This window comes from Netta rufina, assembly GCF_964035555.1.
Source record: "Netta rufina genome assembly, chromosome: 9".
In the NCBI taxonomy this organism is placed as follows: Eukaryota; Metazoa; Chordata; class Aves; order Anseriformes; family Anatidae; genus Netta; species Netta rufina.
Window position 1 is genome coordinate 17361923 of NC_140132.1, and position 18777 is coordinate 17380699.

The following is an 18777-nucleotide window of genomic DNA, read 5'->3' on the forward strand; positions in this document are numbered from 1 at the left end:
GCGCCACCTGGGCCAAAAGGGGACGGGGACGGGTTCGGGTAGGGCCCTAAGGGATGGGGGACGGGGGACGGTCCCCGCTGGTAAAGGGGGGACAGGGAATGGGGCCCGAGGTGGGAGCTGGGGGGGGGACACTTTCACGTGGGGTTGTCGCGGTGCCAGCGCCGCGCCTTTGATGTGCCACTGAGGCGGCATTGTGGGCGCCCCGCTGGCACAATTAGGGCCGGGGGGGGTTGGGGGGAGCGGGAGGGGGGCACGGCACGGCCGGGGCTGCGGGCACGGAGGCACCCCTGGCCCTAATGGGGCACCCCTGGTCACCCCAAGTGGACACGGGGACATGGGCACCCCCAAACTGCCCCCAACAGGGACAAACTGTCCTAATAGGGACAGGGGTGGGGGCATGGGAACGCTGTGATCACCCCAAGTGGGCGCAGGGACCCCCAAACGGCCCCAGGAAGCTGGGCACCCCTTTCCCCTAACAGGGGCGGGTTTGGGGTCACGGGCACCCCGTGCGCCCCAACGAGGTGACAACCCCATGACCGTCCCTGTCCCTACAAAGGACACCGCCAGCAAACGGGGCACGGGAACACCCCAAAAACATGGGGCACGCACCGAACCAACTCACAGACATGGGGGGGGGGCAATCCCACATCCCAGCACCCCACTCCCGGGGGACAAAACCCCCCCCTAATCCCTCTGTTCCCCTAAATGCCCCCATCTCCCGCAGCCCCCGCTCCCCTTTGAAGCGCCCGCCGCCGCCGCGTTCCCACCCCACCTCCCACCCCCGGCACCCCGACCCCCTCCAAACTCCCCAAGCTCCCAGCTGCCCCCTTCCCAGGGTTTGGGGCCGGATTTGGGGTTGCGGGTGGTTCGGGGAAGCGGGGGGCACCGTTGGCGGGGCCGAGCTTGGCGTGAAAATGATCAAGGGCCGCGGGCAGCGCCGGGAGCGCAGCGCCCGTCTGATGCTGCCCGCCCCGAAGGCCCCCGTCGAACAAAGGCGGCATTGAGGCCCCGAGCTGCGTCCCCAAACCCCGGACCCCCCCCCCCGGGATGGGATCTTGGCGCGACATTAATGAACTCGCCTTCTTTGTGCTCCCCTGGCCCCTCTCTCTCCTCCCACCCCCCCCCCCGGGGGGCACCGTCTATAAATCCGCGCGCCTCCTCCGGCTCCTCGGGCGCTTTTGGGGCTCCCCCCCCCTTTTTTTTTTTTTTAAATCCCCCAAATTTCCCCATTCCTAGCCGGGATGGAACGAGGAGGGAAGAGGTTGTGGGGTGGTGGATCCCACATCTGCCTGGCCCCCCCCGTGCTGCTGCTGCTGCTCCTGCAGCCGGCCGGGGGGGCCCCCCAAGGACAGGGGCTGTACCCCATGCCGGCCGGCGTCCTACAAGGTGAGCGCACGGGGAGGGGGCTTTGGGATGCTTAACGGGGGATGCTGGAGGAGATGGGATCCGCTTTTTAGGGCCGGGGGGCACCATGATGGGTCCCTTATCCTGTGCCAGCCCTGGGGACAGCCACGTGGGGACACGGGAGGGGGGCACACCTGCCCGCGCTCACGCCCCGCTGTGCGCCCCTGCTGTGCCCAGCCTGACACCAGCATGGAAAACACAGGGCAGGGGGGTCCCGGAGGGGTTGGGGGCGATGTGGGGGGGTCCTATGGGGTGGGGCTGAGCACCCCGATGCGCCCCGGCAGCGCTGTCGAGCCGGGGGACGCTGGTGCTGGAGGCGGCGCTGAGGAGCGCGCTGCTGGCGCTGGAGAGGGCCCGGGCGGAGCAGCAGCGGCAGCGGGGGGGCTGCGGGCTCTGCGCCCCCTGCCTCTTCCCCCCCTGCGCCAACCGCACCCGCCGCTGCCCACGTGAGTCCCGGCCCCCGTGGTCCTACCCAAATAACACCCCATTCCCTAGAGATCCTACCCAAACGTTGCCCTATGCATCCCCTAGAGATCCCAAACACCCTGAGACCCCAAACACCCCGAGACCCCAAAGACCCTACCCATCCCAACACCCTACCCAAACCGTATCCCTCCCCATAAGTGTTCGCCCCCATAGTCTTCCCCACAGCAGCGCCCAGACTCCCCAAACCCATCCATATCACCCAGAGACCCTACAAAAACACCACCCTACCCAAACGGTTCCCCACCCTCTTGATTTTTTTACCCAACCTGAAGCCCTACCCCAAATACCTCTTGATAAGAGCAAAATCCTTCCCAAAACATACCCCGGCACCCAGGAGACCCTACAAAAACAACCCAACGCAGCACCCCACCGTTCCCCCTTCCCACCCGTCTCGGGGTGAGCCGGGTGGAGGCGGGCAGGGTGCGGGGGTGACGTGGGGACACTCACGACCCCGTTGTCCCCGCAGCCCCCGCTGTGCCCCCCGGGGTGCCCCCCAGCTGCCAGGCCCTGCTGGATGCCCAGGAGCACCCCGAGGTGCCCCAGCGCAACTGGGCGCTGAGCCAGGCCTGCGCCCCCTACCAGCTCCTGTGCCCCCCCCGGGGGGCTCAGCCCCACTGCGCCCTGCTCAGCGCCCAGCGCTGCCGCCGCCGCCTCCAGGAGTGCCGTGAGTGGGGACCCCCTTCCCGGAGAGAGGAGACCCTACAAAAACAAACAGGAGTCATCCAGGAGTGCCTGGAGGGGATATGGGGTGGGGGGTGCTGCTGGGGTGGGATGAGGGTGGGGGATTTGGGGAGGGGAGGGGTTGGAGGATGGAGCGCGGTGACGGGGGTCTCTGGTGGGATGGGAAGGTTGGAGGGGCAGGAAAATGGGGGGGGAAGGAGGATCTGGTGTGAGATGTGGAGATTTGGGGGGTGGAGGCATTGGGAGAGATGGGGAACTTGGGATGGGGCAGAGAGGGGTGGTGGAGGAGCTGGAGTGGGGTGGGAGGTTGGGGGCACTGGGATATTGGGGGGATCTGGAGGGGGATGGAGCATTGGGGGGGGTCACAGAGGGATCGAGGTGGGATGGGGAGATATGGGGTGGAACAGAGGACACAGGTGTATTGAGGGGTGCAGAATCTGGGGTGAGACAATGGGGAATGGGGGAACGGGGCACTGGGGGGGGGACAGGGAGATCGGGGACACAGCCACTGGGGGTGACGGGGCCACCTGGGGCAGGACAGCGGTGTTTGTTTGGGACGCACAGCTTCGGGGGGGGGCACTGGGAGGAACGGGGACAAACTGGGGACACGGTGCTGACATCGTGGCGGGGGGGGGGGGACACCCCCACACACCGCGACAACCTGTCCCCGCAGGGCTGGCAGCCGCCACCCCGAGCGATGCCCCGGCAGAGGCGGCGATGCCAGGTGAGCCGGGGTGACCCCCCCCCCACGAATCCCCCAGCCCCATCCCCGGCTGCCCGCTGTGCCGGGGGGCAGAGGTTAGCGTCGGCAGCTGCCGGCCCGCGGGGTGCCCCCCGCCCTCCGCCCCCTCGCCTCCGTGAGCACGATGAGGCTTGACAGCGCGCCCCGTGCGGCGTGACCCCCCCGGGGGCCGCCTGCCACCCCCCCCTCCTCGGCCACTTCGGTGACCGTGGAGGAAAAGGGGGACGTCGGAGGGACCCCCACCACTCACCCTAATTTTATCCGCCAGGGAGCTGCGGGCGCCGCGCGGGTCCCCCCGTCAACGCCACGGCCCCCCGAGGACGGATCATGGGGGGCAGCGTGGCCCCCCCGGGGGCCTGGCCCTGGCTGGTGTCGGTGCGGCTGCACGGGGAGCTGATGTGTGGAGGGGTGCTGGTGGGGCGCGCCTGGGTACTCACTGCTGCCCACTGCTTCGCCGGGTACACGGGGGCACGGGGACGTGGTGTCCTTGCAGAAGGGGGCACAGGGTGGCACTGATGTCCCCCCACCAAAATTTTTGTCCCCGTCCCTGGACAGGACCCAGAACGAGCTGGCGTGGACGGTGGTGGTGGGTGACCACGAGCTGGGCAAGCAGGACCCTGGCGAGCAGGCAGTGCCCGTCAGGCGCATCGTGCCTCACCCCAAGGTCGGTGGAGGTGGAGGTGGAGGTGGGCACCCCCAAACCAGTCCTGCATGCCCCAGGATCCCCCCCACGCTCCCCCCCTTTTTCCTTCCAGTTCAACCCCAAGACGTTCCACGGGGACCTGGCGCTGCTGGAGCTGGCGGTGCCGCTGGCCCCATCGGCCACCGTCAGCCCCGTGTGCCTGCCCAGCGGCCCCACAGAGCCCACCCCCAGCACCCCCTGCTACATCGCGGGCTGGGGGTCCCTCTTTGAAGGTAGGTGCCCCCCAGCACCCACGGGGTCAGCGGGGTGTCCCCCTTGGCAGAGAGGTTGGGCGCTGAACTCGGGTGCCACCCCCTCCCCAGCGCCTGGTTCCAAGCCAAGGGCGCAAAAGAGGGGAGCGCGTGGGCACCCCAAAAGAAGGGGCTGTGTAGAGGGGACCCCATAACGGGTGCCTTGCCCGGCAGAGGGGCCGTCAGCCGAGGTGGTGATGGAGGCACAGGTGCCCCTGCTCAGCCAGGAGACGTGCCGGGGCGCCCTGGGCAGGGAGCTGCTCACCAGCACCATGTTCTGTGCCGGGTACCTGTCTGGGGGCATCGACTCCTGCCAGGTAATTCCCCCCCCCGGCTCCGCAACCCCTCTGGTTGGGCACAGGGGGAGCACACGGCGCTGGCACGGCACCGCCAGGCTCCCAGTGCGCTCGGTGCTCCCCACTGATGTATGAGCATCCCCTACAGGGTGACTCAGGGGGCCCGTTGGTGTGCCAGGACCCCTCCTCGCGCCGCTTTGTCCTCTACGGCATCACCTCGTGGGGTGACGGGTGCGGTGAGAGGGGCAAACCCGGCGTCTACACCCGTGTTGCTGCCTTTGCAGACTGGCTCAGCCTCCAGATGGACCGTGAGTGGCCGAGGGGCACGGGATGGCCGTGGGAAGGGGGCCCACGGGGGTCCCACAAGGTGATGGGGGGGCTCAGCAGCTTATGGCAACCCCGCTGTCCTCGCAGCCGCCCCTGGCAGCCGGGAACCGAGCTGCTTCGAGCTGCTGGCCCTGTCGCAGCTGCCCCCCGAGGGGCAGCCCCCCGAGCGCACCCGCCTCTGCTCCTTCTACGCGGGGTCCTGCCGGGCACCCCGGGGCCAGGCCGCCTGCGCACGCCTTGCTGAGGACACCTGCCGTGCCCGGGCGAGGCGATGCGGTGAGACAACGCCAGGGCACGGGGGCTGTGTCTGGATGGGGACGGGTTGGGGACATGCCGTGCCGGCACGGTGCCAGGGACGTGGTTCTCTCGCTGCACTCCCCCCAGAGCTGCACTCCTACGCCCAGACACTGGTGGGGCTCCTGCGTCGGGCCGGGGATTTCATCCGGAACCAGGTGGACTTCTCCTTCCTCACCCGGGCTCTGCCCCAGCTCCTGGGCAAGATCTACGGGCACCTCTTCCCTGCCCGTGTCCGCAGGGACGCCCCAGGTACCCACCCGCCCCGGCTGTGCCACCCCGTGGCCCTGTGGGGACACGCCACCCTCGTGCTGGTGGCTCGGGCACCCCTACGCCTTGTCCCTCCTGTCCCCTTCTTGTCCCCACAGACGTGGCTGTGGGAGGGGAGCAGCCTAACCCCAAGGGAGAGGGACCCCGGAGACCCCCCACCAGGTAAAGGGGGACGCAAGGGCATGGTGGGTTATGGGGGCTGTAGGTTTTGGGGAGGTGGGCGAGATACCCATGGGCACTGATTGGGCTTTCTGGGGACAGCTCAAGGCAGTGGGATCCTGCTCTTCCTATAATCAGGTCCCAAGAGGGGTGTACAGGGGGTGGCAGCGCCCAAGGGACGGGTGCCTGGCTGAGTTGTCCCCGCTGTGCTTGCAGGCGGGGAGCCGGGCAGTTGCCCCCATTTGCGGGGCTCTTTGGGGCCGTGGGGCCCCAGCTGCAGGACTGGGTGCAGGCGCTGAGGGCCATGGATGGGGGCAGCCCCCTGGAACCCACCCCAGACGGGCAGCGGCTCCCCGGGGAGACGTGGCTCTTCTTGCAGGTATTTGGAGAGGGATGGGATGGGATGGGATGGGATGGGATGGGATGGGATGGGATGGGATGGGATGGGATGGGATGGGATGGGATGGGATGGGATGGGATGGGATGGGATGGGATGGGATGGGGGGAACCCCTGCTGCTCCGGTGACAGTGCCAGCAGGGACCAAACCCCACTGCCTGCCCTGTTCCCCTTCCCTTCCCCGCAGCAGGGTGAGGAGGAGGTGGAGGAGCTGGTGGGACAGGGCAGAGCTTTCCTCGCCCAGCTCCGGGCAGAGCTGGACCTCGACACCCCCCTGGAAGCCACGCAGCAGCAGCAGGCACCCGGAGAGCCGTCGGGGACCCCCACACCAAACCGTGAGCCCTGGGGGGGCATCGGGGTTGTCATTTCCACCCGGCTTTGTGCCCAAGCAGTGGCCACCGACGGCGTCCCCAACGGGGTTTCCACGCAGGGTTGGTGCCGAGGGAGAAACGTGAGCTGGTGCCCACACAGCCTGGGCTGGAGGAGGAGGAGGAGGAGGAGGAAGAGGAGGAGGAGGAGGCAGGTGAGGGCAGAGGTAAGCACCCCCCAGCCCCAGGTGCTGCGGGATGCCACAGGGATGCCGGAGATGGCAAACCCAGCCTCAGCTTTGCACCCTGGGGCTGGTGACAGCGCAGTGCCCCCACCCACCCCCTGACCCCATTTCCATCTCTCTCCTGTCCCCCTCCCCGGGGTCCTGCAGCCTGCCCTGGCCTCAACGCCTCGGCGCAGCGGGTGGGCGCGGTGCAGGAGCTGTACGCATGGGTGCTGCGGGTGCCGGAGCCGGACCTGGCCATGACCTTCCAGGAGGTGCGTGGGACAGCCACCCCCCCCCCGGCACCTCGCCGTCCCCAGCTCGCCAGCAGCGTGTCCCCTCGCCCCGGGGCTGACGGTGTTTTCCTCCCCTGGCAGATCCTGGTGGACCTGGGCTCCAAAAACGCCAAGGGGCTGTACCGGGCGCAGGTGAGGGCCACGGTGGGCGGCCGCCCCACGGCTTTCGCCGGCCTCGTGGGGCTGGAGAGCGACTCGCTGGCCCGCAGCATGCCCGGCCTCGTCGCTTTGGCCCTCGAGGCTTTGAAAACCTAGGGGAGCTCAGGGTGTCCCGCTCCTTTGTCCCCCATTGTGCCTCAGTTTCCCTCCCCCCACCAACCTCCCGGGGCGATGGGGGGGCACCTGGAGCATCCCAGCTGGGGTCCTCAGCCCTCCTCTCCCTGGTACCCCCACCTTAGCAAGCCCCCCGCACCCCGTATTCCCCGCAGGCACCCGGACTGTTATTTATTTGTACAGAGAAAGGTTTATTTTTCAATAAAGAAGGGCTCTATTTTCCAGTAGAATTTGTTTTTTCCTCTCTTTTTTCACCCTCCCCATCTCCTCACACCCCCAAGCGATGCCCCCATCCTCAGGTCCTGCCCCCATTATCCGGGGGGGGACCCCAGTAGGGTCAGACAGCCCCTGCCCGCCTCAGCACCCTTTTCCTTAGAGTCCAGCACCGGTGCCCACCCCACATGAAACCCCCTCCCAGGGGACGTGCCCCCGGTGGGTGCCAACACCTCCAGCTCGTGGGGCAGCACAAAACTGCCCTCGAGCAGCATCCCTGGAGCTGCCGGGCGGTGAGGAAGGGTCTGCTCCTCCCTGCTCCGGGGTGACGAGGTGGCACCGAGGTGGCACCGTGGGGTGGCGAGGCCAGCTGTGCCTGCCCGTCTCCCTTCTCCCAGCACGGGGGTGCCGGAAACAAGGGGGCCACGGGGGGGGGGTATCCGGTGCCGGCACCCTTCCCCCTCGGCACCTGGCACCGTCCATCCCGGTGGCCGGACATCCGCAGGGCCAGGCCAAGCGGGGAGGTGGCGAGGAGCTGGCACGGCACGAAGGCACCGCGGGCACCGCATGGGGGACCTGCTGCTGTGGCTGGCCCTGTTCGGGGCACTGGTGGTGTGGGGTGAGCGGGGCCCCGGGGACTGGGAGGTGGGGGTGCTGGGGGTTCCCCCAAGGCTGTGTTTTGGGAACTGAATGGCAGGGATCTGTCACCGAGCATCCCTTGTGCTGCCGTACCCAGCGCTGTGTCCTCACCGTGCGTCTGTCTGTGTGCACTGTCCCTGTGTCTGTGTCCCTGCATGTGTGCAGGTGTCTGTGTGTGTGTGCACGCTGCTGCCGCCTCCGTGCGTGTGTCCGTGTGCCCCTGCGTGTTCACAGCAGCTCTGCATCCTTCAACATCTCCCTACACATCCTGGTCCGCGTCCGTGTGTCCATGCGTGCACGTGCTGGGTCTGTGTCCAGGTGTCTGTACGTCCCTGTGTCCATACGTGTCCATGTGTCCCCCCGTGTGTGCCATCCCTGCACACCCTGTGCCCCACATGGCACCAGCGTGCAGCATCCTGGCCAGCTCCTGTCCCCTCCATCCTCGCCCTTCCCTGCCCTTGCTGGGTATCCCTGCTGGGGGTGGGAAGCAACCCCCAGCCCCCTGTGGCTCTGCCTGACCCCGCGCCCCCCAGGCGGGCTCTGCGTTAACCAGGAGGAGCGGCTCATCCACCACCTCTTCGAGGAGAGGGGCTACAACAAGGATCTGCGCCCCGTCGTCTCCACCGACCAGGTGGTGGACGTCTACCTGGCCCTCACCCTCTCCAACCTCATCTCGCTGGTGAGCCCCAGCGGGCAGCAGCAGGCTGGCTGCACCCCAAAAAGGCTGGTTTGGGTTGGGGGGGGGGGGTCCTGGGGAGAGCTGTGGCATCTCCGTGCCCCCCCGCTGTCATTGCAGAAAGAGGTGGACGAGACGCTCACCACCAATGTGTGGCTCGAACAAGTGAGTAGGGACAGGAGGGGAAAGAGGACAGGGACCAGTGCTATGGTCCCTGTCCCCGTGCTGTCACCCTGGGTGTCACAGCATCAGCTGTGGGGTGGCCTGGTGTGGTAAGGGGGTGACCCAGGGGTTGTCCTCCACCAGGGCTGGACGGATTACCGCCTACAGTGGAACAAATCCGAGTTTGGGGACATCGAGGTGCTCCGCCTGCGGCCAGAAATGCTGTGGCTGCCTGAGATAGTCCTGGAGAACAAGTGAGCCCTGCCTCAGTTTCCCCTCCCCAACCTTCCCGGGCGAGCAGCCTCACCCAGAGCCATCCCCAGACGCCCAGGGCTCTCCCTCGCCCTGCCACCACCTCGTTTTTTTTCCCCCTCACAGCAACGACGGGCTCTTCGAGGTCGCCTACTACTGCAACGTGCTGGTCTACAACACCGGCTACGTCTACTGGCTGCCGCCTGCCATCTTCCGCAGCGCCTGCCCCATCAACGTCGACTTCTTCCCCTTCGACTGGCAGAACTGCACCCTCAAGTTCAGGTGCCGGGGGCAGGAGGGTGGCCAAGGAGCCGGGTCCCCAACCCCGCGGTGCCCATTGCTGTAGGGGTGCAGCACGGGGAGGGATCCAGGACCCCCCTGATGGAGGATGGAGCTGGTGGGTGCAGCCCCTCACCGCCTGTGTCCCCCCCCAGCTCGCTGGCGTACAACGCGCAGGAGATCAGCATGCACCTGAAGGAGGAGAGCGACCCGGAGACGGACAAGTATTACCGCGTGGAGTGGATCATCATCGACCCCGAAGGCTTCACAGGTAGCGTTGGTGCTCTCCGCTGTGTCCCGTGGCAGTTGGGGACACCCCAGACAGGGCTCAGGACACCCCGGTACCTGGGGACTGCTGGGGGTGGTGAGGATGGCCCAAATGTCCCAACAGAGAACGGCGAGTGGGAAATCATCCACCGCCCGGCCCGCAAGAACATCCACCCCAGCTACCCCCCGGAGAGCAGCGAGCACCAGGACATCACCTTCTACCTCATCATCAAGCGCAAGCCGCTCTTCTACGTCATCAACATCGTCACCCCCTGCGTCCTCATCGCCTTCATGGCCATCCTCGTCTTCTACCTGCCCGCTGACAGTGAGTGGCCCCATGGCACCTGCCCTGGGTCATGGGGACACCCTGATGCCCAACATGGGGACATCCTGGCACCAGGACACCCCAGTGTAGGACCCTGTCATCCCTGAGCAGGGTGTAGGATCACCCAAGTTGGTCCTTGTGCTACTCCTACAACAGAAAACCCCACATGGGGCCCTTTAGGGTGGGGCACTGGGAGGGGGACCTGCGGCAGGGTCGCCCCAAGCTCACCTGCTCTCCAGGTGGTGAGAAGATGACCCTGGTGATCTCGGTGCTCCTGGCCCAGTCCGTCTTCCTCCTGCTCGTCTCCCAGCGCCTCCCCGAGACCTCCCACGCCATCCCCCTCATCGGCAAGTGAGTCCTGGGCACCGCCGGGCACAGCGAGGGCATTTCGGGGTCCCCAGGGTGGCTTTGCACGTCCCCACCCCCTGTGCCAACGCCACCCCAGGTACCTGCTTTTCATCATGCTGCTGGTGACGGCCGTGGTGGTGATCTGCGTCGTGGTCCTCAACTTCCATTTCCGCACCCCCAGCACCCACATCATGTCCGACTGGGTCAGAGAGGTGAGGGGGGGAACCTCCTGGGGTGCCCCATCTGGGCCAGGTGCGCCCGGCTTTTGGGGACAGAAAGCGGGGACACGGCGACGTCCTGTGCCCAAGGTGTTCCTGGAGAGCCTGCCCCGCTTGCTGCGCATGTCGCAGCCGGCGGGGAGCGCGGTGGGTGCCCCGTGCATCCGGCGCTGCAGCTCGGCCGGCTACATCGCCAAGGCGGAGGAGTACTACAGCGTCAAGTCCCGCAGCGAGCTCATGTTCGAGAAGCAATCGGAGAGGCACGGGCTGGCCAGCCGCGTCACCCCTGCCCGTGAGCCTCAGCCCCTCTCCGTGGGGATAGGGGGGGACACGGGGAGGGTGGCTGTGCCCTCTGAGGGGTCTCGTGCCCCCCAGGCTTGGCACCAGTGGGGACGAACGAGGAGCAGCTCTACGAGCAGCTGAAACCTGCTGTTGATGGTGCCAACTTCATCGTCAAGCACATGCGGGAGAAAAACAGCTACAACGAGGTGGGGGCCGTGGGCACGGCGGGGTGGAGGGGGGCTCCCCATGCCCACCGTGCCCCCGCTGCCCTGCTCCTGGCTCCCTCCCCAGGAGAAGGACAACTGGAACCGCGTGGCCCGGACCCTGGACCGCCTCTGCCTGTTCCTCATCACCCCGATGCTGGTGGTGGGCACGCTCTGGATCTTCCTCATGGGCATCTACAACCACCCGCCGCCGCTGCCCTTCTCCGGAGACCCCTACGACTACCGGGAGGAGAACAAGCGCTACATTTAGGGTGGCCGGGGGGAAGGGGGGGTCCTCTCTGCTCACCCCGCTGTGGCTTGGGGAAATAAAGCTGGGTGCTTCTCGCCGCGGGGCGCAGAGCTGGTGCCTGCTCTCGGTGTCCCACCCGAAGCGCCGAGCCCTGGTGTGTGCCAGGGGGGTGATGCCCACCCAGGGGATGGGTGCTGCTGCGTGTTCTGGTGCTACAGGGGGGCCAAGACCCCCAGCCAGACCCCCAAAGGTCTCCCCCATCCCGCAGTGCGTGGCTGGGGCCCAGGGGGTGTCTCCTTCCCCGGCTCAGCAGCGGCAGGCCAGGGCTCCGGTTTCAGGGGGCACAGCTGACGTCCCCCGTGCCGGTGGTGGCTCGGGACAGCTGCCACATCCTCTCCACCGAGCCAGGAATGTGCAGCTCCCCCTCGACATGGGGCCGGGCAGGATTCAGACCCTTGAGGCGGGACCTGCCTGCCCTGGGGGCCACCGGTCACTGCTGGGGGGGACACAGGGCACCGCTGGAGGTGTTTGCAGGGGGACACCCCCTTTCCATAACCCACGGCCACATGGCTTTCCACTATGGGGCCATACATCCTTTTCAGGGGATATGGAGGAACGGAATCAATCATTTTGCCCCCAACCCCACTTCCACACCCCACCAACAGCACGAAACGCCACGGGAGCTGCCCAGCACACCGCCACCACTCCGCTGGTGGTGGAGGGGGGGGACAGGATGGGACACGGGCTGCCTCCCACCCCTCCCTGCCCCACAGGAGCAGCTGACGGGGTCGGGGACAGCTGTCCCATCCCGCCGGGCGCCAGGCCCAGAAGCTCGGCGTGCAGGCGGCCGAGCGGAGCCCCAGCCCCTGCGCCCCACGGCTCCGCCATGCGCGGCCTCCTCCTCGCCCTCTGCGCCCTGGCAGGTAAGGGGTGCCCACGCCGCGGTGTGGGGGGAGCGCTGGGGGTCCCCCCTTCCACTGTCTTTGTCCTTGGGGGCTTGTCACCCATGGGTGCACGGCTCCGTGCACCGTCCCCCTGGGTGTCCCCATGCCCTGTTTGCGCACCACCGGGCACCTTCAGCGGTGCGTGCGCCCCCTCCCCATGCACGACCCCCCCCCAAGCCATGCCAGCAGCCCCTTGGGGCATCACCGGCCCCCTCATCCCCACCCTGGGGTGCCCCCATGGTGCTGCGTGCCCCCCCCCCAGGCGTGAGCTGCAGGAACCAGGAGGAGAAGCTGCTCCAGGACCTGATGACCAACTACAACCGGCACCTGCGCCCGGCCCTGCGCGGGGACCAAGTCATCGATGTCACCCTCAAGCTCACCCTCACCAACCTCATCTCCCTGGTGAGACCCCCCCCCAGCCCCCAGCAGCGGGTGGGAGCAGGGACCTGGGGTGCTGGGGTGATGCTGCAGGGGCCCAGGTGGCCCTGGTGGGATGGGATCTGTCCCCATGCAGGGGACAGATGGCTAAAGCCACCTCCCCCCTTCCTTGCTTGCCAGAATGAGCGGGAGGAGACCCTCACCACCAACGTCTGGATCGAGATGGTGAGACCTCAGACAGGCCCCCACTCCGGTTACCTTTTCACCTCGTGGCGGGCTGGCACCGTAACCCACCCCCCCCTTTTGTGGATGCCCCCTGCTGTGCCCGTTTTGGGGACAACACGGGACAGGCAGCCCCAGGGAGCGCCGTGACCCCCCCCTTCTCTTTGCTCCCCTTGCCCAGCAATGGTCCGATTACCGCCTGCGGTGGGACCCCGAGGACTACGACAACATCCAGCTGCTGCGGGTGCCCTCCACCATGGTCTGGCTGCCCGACATCGTCCTGGAGAACAAGTGAGCCCACTCCGGGGTGCAGCAGGGTCACATCCCCACGCGCGGGGTGACAGCCTGGGGCTGAGCCCACCCTTTTTCCCCCCCCAGCATTGACGGGACGTTCGAGATCACGCTCTACACCAACGTGCTGGTGTCCCCCGACGGCAGCATCTACTGGCTGCCCCCCGCCATCTACCGCAGCTCCTGCTCCATCCACGTCACCTACTTCCCCTTCGACTGGCAGAACTGCACCATGGTCTTCCAGTGAGCACCTTACGGTGGGGTGGGGGGGCTCCAGGGGGACAGGGTCCCCCCTTGTCCCCAAAACCTCATTGTCTTGCAATGAGTCCCACTTGCAAAGTGCCACCAAGCTGTCCCCTGGCACCCCGTGACCACCAGGAGGTGAAGGGCTCCTGAGCCAAGCCAAGTGGCCAAAAAAAAAGCAGGAGGTGGCCTGCTGCACGCCGCCTGTCCCTCCCCAGGTCCCAGACCTACAGCGCCAACGAAATCAACCTGCTGCTGACAGTGGAGGAAGGCCAGACCGTGGAGTGGATCTCCATCGACCCCGAAGCCTTCACAGGTAGCCCCACGCCCCCCAAAAACACGAGCAGCCCACCCTGGGGGCACCCAGAAACCTGCTGCAACGCCGCTGGCTGCCAAAATCAGGGCGGTGGGGAGCGGGGGGAAAGGCTATTAGCAGCCCTTGCCATTACATGGGTACTTAAGTTATTAGTGGAAGCAGGAGCCGGGGAGAGATTTGTTTTTCCAGCCCCCCCGGCTCGCCGCTCTCACCGCCTGGCAGTCCCTCCCGGAGAGCGCTGCTCCCGGCAGCTTGATTGATGTTGGGAACGTAGCTGTCACGGCCAAACGATGACGTTTTCCATCACATTTTAATTGCATAGTGAAGGAACAAAATGCTTTTCGGGCGGAGAGATTTATTTTTTCATTACCGGCCCGAGCTGCGATCTTGATTGGGAAAAATCTATCGCTCCCGCAGACGGCGGGGGAAAACAACGCGCCTTAATAAAGCGTCACGCTCGGCTTCCCCCACGGCTCCCCGCTGGCAGGGCGCTGGGGGGGACTCCCGGCCCCACACGTAACTCATCCTGGGAGCCCCTGTCCCCAAGGGACCCCCCGTGCCCCAGCGGTTCCCCCTCCTGTAGCTCTCAGGGGTATTTTGGAGCACCCCTCGGTGCTCATCGCCCTCCTCTGCCCCCTCATCGTGGCCCTAGCACCTCTCCCCGCACCGTGCCCAGCCCTCCTCATCCTCCCACCCGTGCTGGGGGCTGGCAGTGTCCCCAAAAGGACACGAGGACTCACCTGGTGGCATCCCTGCGTGGCAGAGAACGGCGAGTGGGCCATCAAGCACCGCCCCGCGCGGAAAATCATCAATTCGGGGCACTTCACCCCGGACGACACCCAGTACCAGCAGGTGGTCTTCTACCTCATCATCCAGCGCAAGCCCCTCTTCTACATCATCAACATCATCGTGCCCTGCGTCCTCATCTCCTCCATGGCTGTGCTCGTCTACTTTCTGCCTGCCAAAGGTACGCTGGTGCTGTGCCCGTGGTGGGTGCCGGGATGTTCATCCCCAGCTGCTCTATTTCAGAGATATTTGGGGTTTGGGGTGAATTTTTGGGTACCCCCGGGTTAAGCTGCCACGCAGGACTTGGTGGGTTCATTGCTGGGGCAATTTTGCCGAAGCGGTGCCATGCCCACACCGCTGCCCCCTGCCAAGCCTCCCCTTTGCCCCTCCTTGGCAGCGGGCGGGCAGAAATGCACCGTCTCCATCAACGTGCTCCTGGCCCAGACCGTCTTCCTCTTCCTCATCGCCCAGAAGGTGCCCGAAACCTCCCAGGCGGTGCCGCTCATCGGGAAGTAAGTGACACGAGGAGATGGGGTCACACTGGGCCAGCGGGGGTGTCCGGGTGCCAGTGCCCGTGGACAGGACCCAGGCACGGATATCTGCCCTATCTGCTCATATCCTGGGCAAGCTGCCACGGCAGGAAGGGGAGAGGGAGCCAAGGCTCCCAGGCAGGACGTTCCAACCCTCCACGTGCAGGGTGACACGGGGTTACCGCGTGCCCATGTCCCACTGCTGGTCCCCAGTTTCCACCCCGAATTCCCACTACCGTAGCTCGTAGGGTGGTATCTGAGACCCCGTGCCCCCCTCGCAGGTACCTGACCTTCCTCATGGTGGTGACGGTGGTGATCGTGGTGAACGCCGTCATCGTCCTCAACGTCTCGCTGAGAACGCCCAACACTCACTCCATGTCCCAGAGGGTGCGCCAGGTACCTGCCTCCAGCCCCCTTCCCCTGTGGGGATTAGGGGGGGCGTCTGGGGTCTGCCCTACTCTGTAGGTATGCCCTAACCCGATGCAGGGACCCCCAGATGTCCCCAAGGCACCACGCTGTGCCGCTGACCCCTCTAAGCTGCTACTGAGCCCTGGGGAGCAGCGGGTGCCCGGTGGCACAAGGGTGCTCCAGGGATGATGCGCTGGGACCCAACTGCACCCCCGGGGTGCCCTGGGTGGTGTCGGGGGGACCAGGACCCCATGGGTGACGCTGTGCCCAGGTGTGGCTGCACCTCGTGCCCCGTTACCTGGGCATGCACATGCCGGAGGAGGCGCCGGGGCCACCGCAAGCCTCCCGGCGACGCAGCTCCCTGGGGCTGATGGTGAAAGCCGACGAGTACATGCTGTGGAAAGCCCGGACCGAGCTGCTCTTCGAGAAGCAGAAGGAGAGGGATGGGCTGATGAAAACCGTGCTGGAGAAGATCGGTGAGTGCCCCAGGCGGGCTGGCGTTTCCCCTGGGTGATGCGCCGGGCTGCCTGGGGTGCTCACCGGTGCCTCGGGCCGTGCGCCCGCAGGCCGCGGGCTGGATAGCGGCTACGCTCAGGACTTCTGCCAGAGCCTGGAGGAGGCAGGCCCCGAGATCCGGGCTTGTGTCGACGCCTGCAACCACATCGCCAACGCCACGCGGGAGCAGAACGACTTCAGCAGCGTGAGTCGGGGCTGGGGTGGCACAGCAGGGGCTGGGGGTGGCAAGGACAAGCCCTCAGCGCCCCCTTGATGTGTGCCCACAGGAGAACGAGGAGTGGATCCTGGTGGGGCGGGTGATCGACCGCGTCTGCTTCTTCATCATGGCCTCCCTCTTCGTCTGCGGCACCGTCGGCATCTTCCTCATGGCTCACTTCAACCAGGCGCCCGCCCTGCCCTTCCCCGGGGACCCCAAACCATACCTGCCCCAGTGACACCCGCCAGGTGATACCAGGGGGTTGGATGTCCCCAAAATCTCCGTGCCCGGCTTCCTGGGGACCGGGGTGGCAGGGCTCTGTCACCCCCCTGCTGTGGGGGTGATGGGGAGCACGGGGCGGCTGTGGTTGTGCCGAACGTGGAAGTAAACCTCGTGGCAGTCTTGTGGGATCCCGTGGCTTCTTTGTGCCTTACTGCTGGGGTTACCCCTGTGGGATGACCCCCCCGAGGGCTGGCACCCAGCTGGGTACAGACACAACAGGGTGGGGGTCCCAGCTCTGTGCCCCCCTTGCTGCTTACCTCGTGGTGGGGGCCAGCTGCCTGCGTCTGCTCCTCCGTGCTGCAGCTCGTGCTGCCCGCAGGCAGCTCCGGGATGTGCTGTGCCTCCACCAGCCTGGCCCCAGCTGCCTCTGCTGCTGCTGGAGATGAGCTGGATGCTGCCAGCGACCGGCTGCTGGCACTGCCAGAGGTGAGGGCACGGATGGGAGGGGGAGAAGCAAACCCCCAGCAGCTGAGACGTGCCTCTCTTGGGTGCTCGCAGCCTGGTCACGGCCAGGAGCCATCCGTCCGGCTGTGCCAGCCTGCCCCGTGCCCTCTGCAAGGTGGCTTTCCCTGCCCCGTCCCCAGAGGTGCGTGATGCCCGTGGCACAGAGACCAGGCGGATCCAGAGCTCTAAGCTGGCCCCTCAGAGCAGCAGGGATGGCTCCCACCCACCTGGGCTCGGGCACAGCCCCCTGGCCGTGATCTGGGTGAGGTGACCAGGTCCTGGGGCACGAAACGCCTCCAGGACACGGCCATCGCGCTGGTGGGTGGCAGCACCACACTCCTGTCCCCCCACAGCCACACACAGTCGTGTCCTGTTCCCAGTCCCACAGTGGCTGAAGGGACAGGGGGCCCTGGTTTGGAGTCCCCAGCCCTGCGAGCTTCCTCACCATCAATCCCTGAACCAGACAACCCCAGCCCAGCCGTCAGCTCCTGCTTGACCAGCAGACAGGCAGGGTTCACAAACCTGCCACAGCCCAGCAACCCCTGGGGAAAGCAAAGCCCTGGGGATGGGTTCTGTGGCTTGAAGGGGTTCAACATGCTGCTGGTTTCCTCAAAAGAAGCTACACGCGGATCTGAGTAAGTTTAAGGGTGGACAAAGCCTTTTTGGGATGAAGAGAACAGGGAAGGTCAAGGCTCACCGCAGATTTGGGGCTCCTGCTCAGGCTTGCTATCTGAAGAGGATCTGAAACCTCCTCCTAGGGTGCAACAGAGGCTGCTTCCCCTCCCAGACAACCCCGTGGCTATCTTTTCACCACTCTTACTAGCAGGACACGGTAGATCACAACCCAAAAGCACAGCTCAGAAACCAATCTGGCTCCATCCCTCCCCAAGCCAGTGGAAGCACCAAATCCAGTGCTTCACACCGATCAAAGAACACCACTTTTCTTCTGCCCTCACGAATCCTCGTAGCATTTAAGAGGGCAAACTCCAGGTCCCAGCCAGCTCGCTCCCTGAGCAAGAGGAACTGGTGCCGAGTTCCTCCAAATCTCAACCACAGCGGCAGCGGGAGGCACAGCCTCAGGGGAAGGGCTCTTCTGCATCTCTCTCGCAATGAGTATTTAAGGGCGAGCACAGCAGGACTGCAGCATTTTCAGATTTAATAGCAAGCCTGCGCTCATCAGCACCAGCTTAGGCGCAGGGCATGAGAAGCAAGAAGTGGGCGAGTACATGAAATAGCAGAGGTGGACGCGACGCGCAGCTGGGCACAACAACAGGACTAAAACCCTAAGTGATGTCATCTGCAAGAAGCTAAATGCGCTGTGGATAAAAGGAGCCTGCAGCTAGTATTTCAGCCTTGCCTTGCTAGGCTATTTTTGCTTAGATTGCCAAAATGTAATTACAACTAAATCCCCCTAACAAATACCAGAGAGCAGCAGGGGAGAGTTGTATTTAAAAGGAATTTTAAGTAGCAGCCGTAGTAGTACCTGATCACAGCAGGGAAAACAAACTGCGCCTGGGAAAGAGCATTTGGTTGAAAGCTGGTGGCAAACAAGTGGCAGGAACAGGAACGGGACCGTGGGGTCCCGAGAAACACTAAGAGTGATGCTACAGCCAGGGAAACTGCCCTGCCCTCCTGCCCAGCCAGGTGCCAGCAGGCACAAGCTGTGTGGCCATGGGGAGCAGGCAGTCATCAGTCACTGCGCTACTGCCTTGGACTGAAACCTTCAACGTGGAAAACAAACCCCTCGGAAGAATACTTGAGGCTGCCTTCTCTGCCAGTCCTGCCTGCCTTCAGTCTAGACTTCAATAACAACACCAGGAATTTGTGATTGGAGCCATAAGGCTGGAGGTCTCCTGGCCCCCAAGGCTGCTATCTCTCCCTCACAGGCTACTGGTTCTGTGGTCACTACCAAACTGGTCCCAGCAGCCCCTCTGCACTGGGACTGAGTGCCCAAGGCAGGAGGTGTGCCCCAGCTCTGGCCAGAGCCTCCCTCTCAGGCCCGATGCAAAGGCTCTAT

General features: G+C 65.6%; 3 protein-coding genes across 3 annotated transcripts; all 3 read left to right on the forward strand.

The window, feature by feature from the left end:
* Nucleotides 1–1241: 1241 nt before the first annotated feature.
* PRSS56 (serine protease 56) lies at nt 1242–7072 on the forward strand (the record flags this gene model as incomplete). Its single annotated transcript, XM_084292146.1, has 16 exons — nt 1242–1386; nt 1689–1850; nt 2357–2554; nt 3245–3295; nt 3582–3771; nt 3869–3977; nt 4069–4228; nt 4421–4563; nt 4691–4850; nt 4957–5145; nt 5254–5415; nt 5532–5595; nt 5809–5971; nt 6234–6420; nt 6690–6796; nt 6899–7072. 16 exons carry the CDS (start codon nt 1242–1244, stop codon nt 7070–7072), a joined length of 2364 nt encoding a protein of 787 aa, XP_084148272.1.
* A 707-nt stretch (nt 7073–7779) lies between these two features.
* Nucleotides 7780–11319, forward strand: CHRND (cholinergic receptor nicotinic delta subunit). Its single transcript, XM_084292165.1, has 12 exons — nt 7780–7922; nt 8476–8621; nt 8739–8783; nt 8925–9034; nt 9159–9314; nt 9467–9582; nt 9703–9903; nt 10143–10254; nt 10349–10463; nt 10560–10761; nt 10845–10957; nt 11043–11319. The coding sequence occupies exons 1-12, from the start codon at nt 7871–7873 to the stop codon at nt 11223–11225; spliced, it is 1551 nt and encodes a 516-aa protein (XP_084148291.1). The 5' UTR covers nt 7780–7870; the 3' UTR covers nt 11226–11319.
* A 57-nt stretch (nt 11320–11376) lies between these two features.
* On the forward strand, nt 11377–16444 carry CHRNG (cholinergic receptor nicotinic gamma subunit; the record flags this gene model as incomplete). The annotated part of the gene is made up of 12 exons (XM_084292164.1): nt 11377–12127; nt 12411–12550; nt 12707–12751; nt 12930–13039; nt 13127–13282; nt 13501–13598; nt 14362–14565; nt 14782–14896; nt 15196–15310; nt 15594–15798; nt 15889–16022; nt 16105–16444. The coding sequence occupies 12 exons, from the start codon at nt 11377–11379 to the stop codon at nt 16270–16272; spliced, it is 2241 nt and encodes a 746-aa protein (XP_084148290.1). The 3' UTR covers nt 16273–16444.
* Nucleotides 16445–18777: the final 2333 nt, after the last annotated feature.

Excerpts from the sequence above, each read along its gene's own strand:
- CHRND (XM_084292165.1), top strand. The coding sequence starts at position 7,871 with ATGGGGGACCTGCTGCTGTGGCTGGCCCTGTTCGGGGCACTGGTGGTG. Across the intron at positions 8,784-8,924 it reads CCAATGTGTGGCTCGAACAA|GGCTGGACGGATTACCGCCT; the intron begins GTGAGTAGGGAC and ends GTCCTCCACCAG. Across the intron at positions 9,315-9,466 it reads AACTGCACCCTCAAGTTCAG|CTCGCTGGCGTACAACGCGC; the intron begins GTGCCGGGGGCA and ends GTCCCCCCCCAG.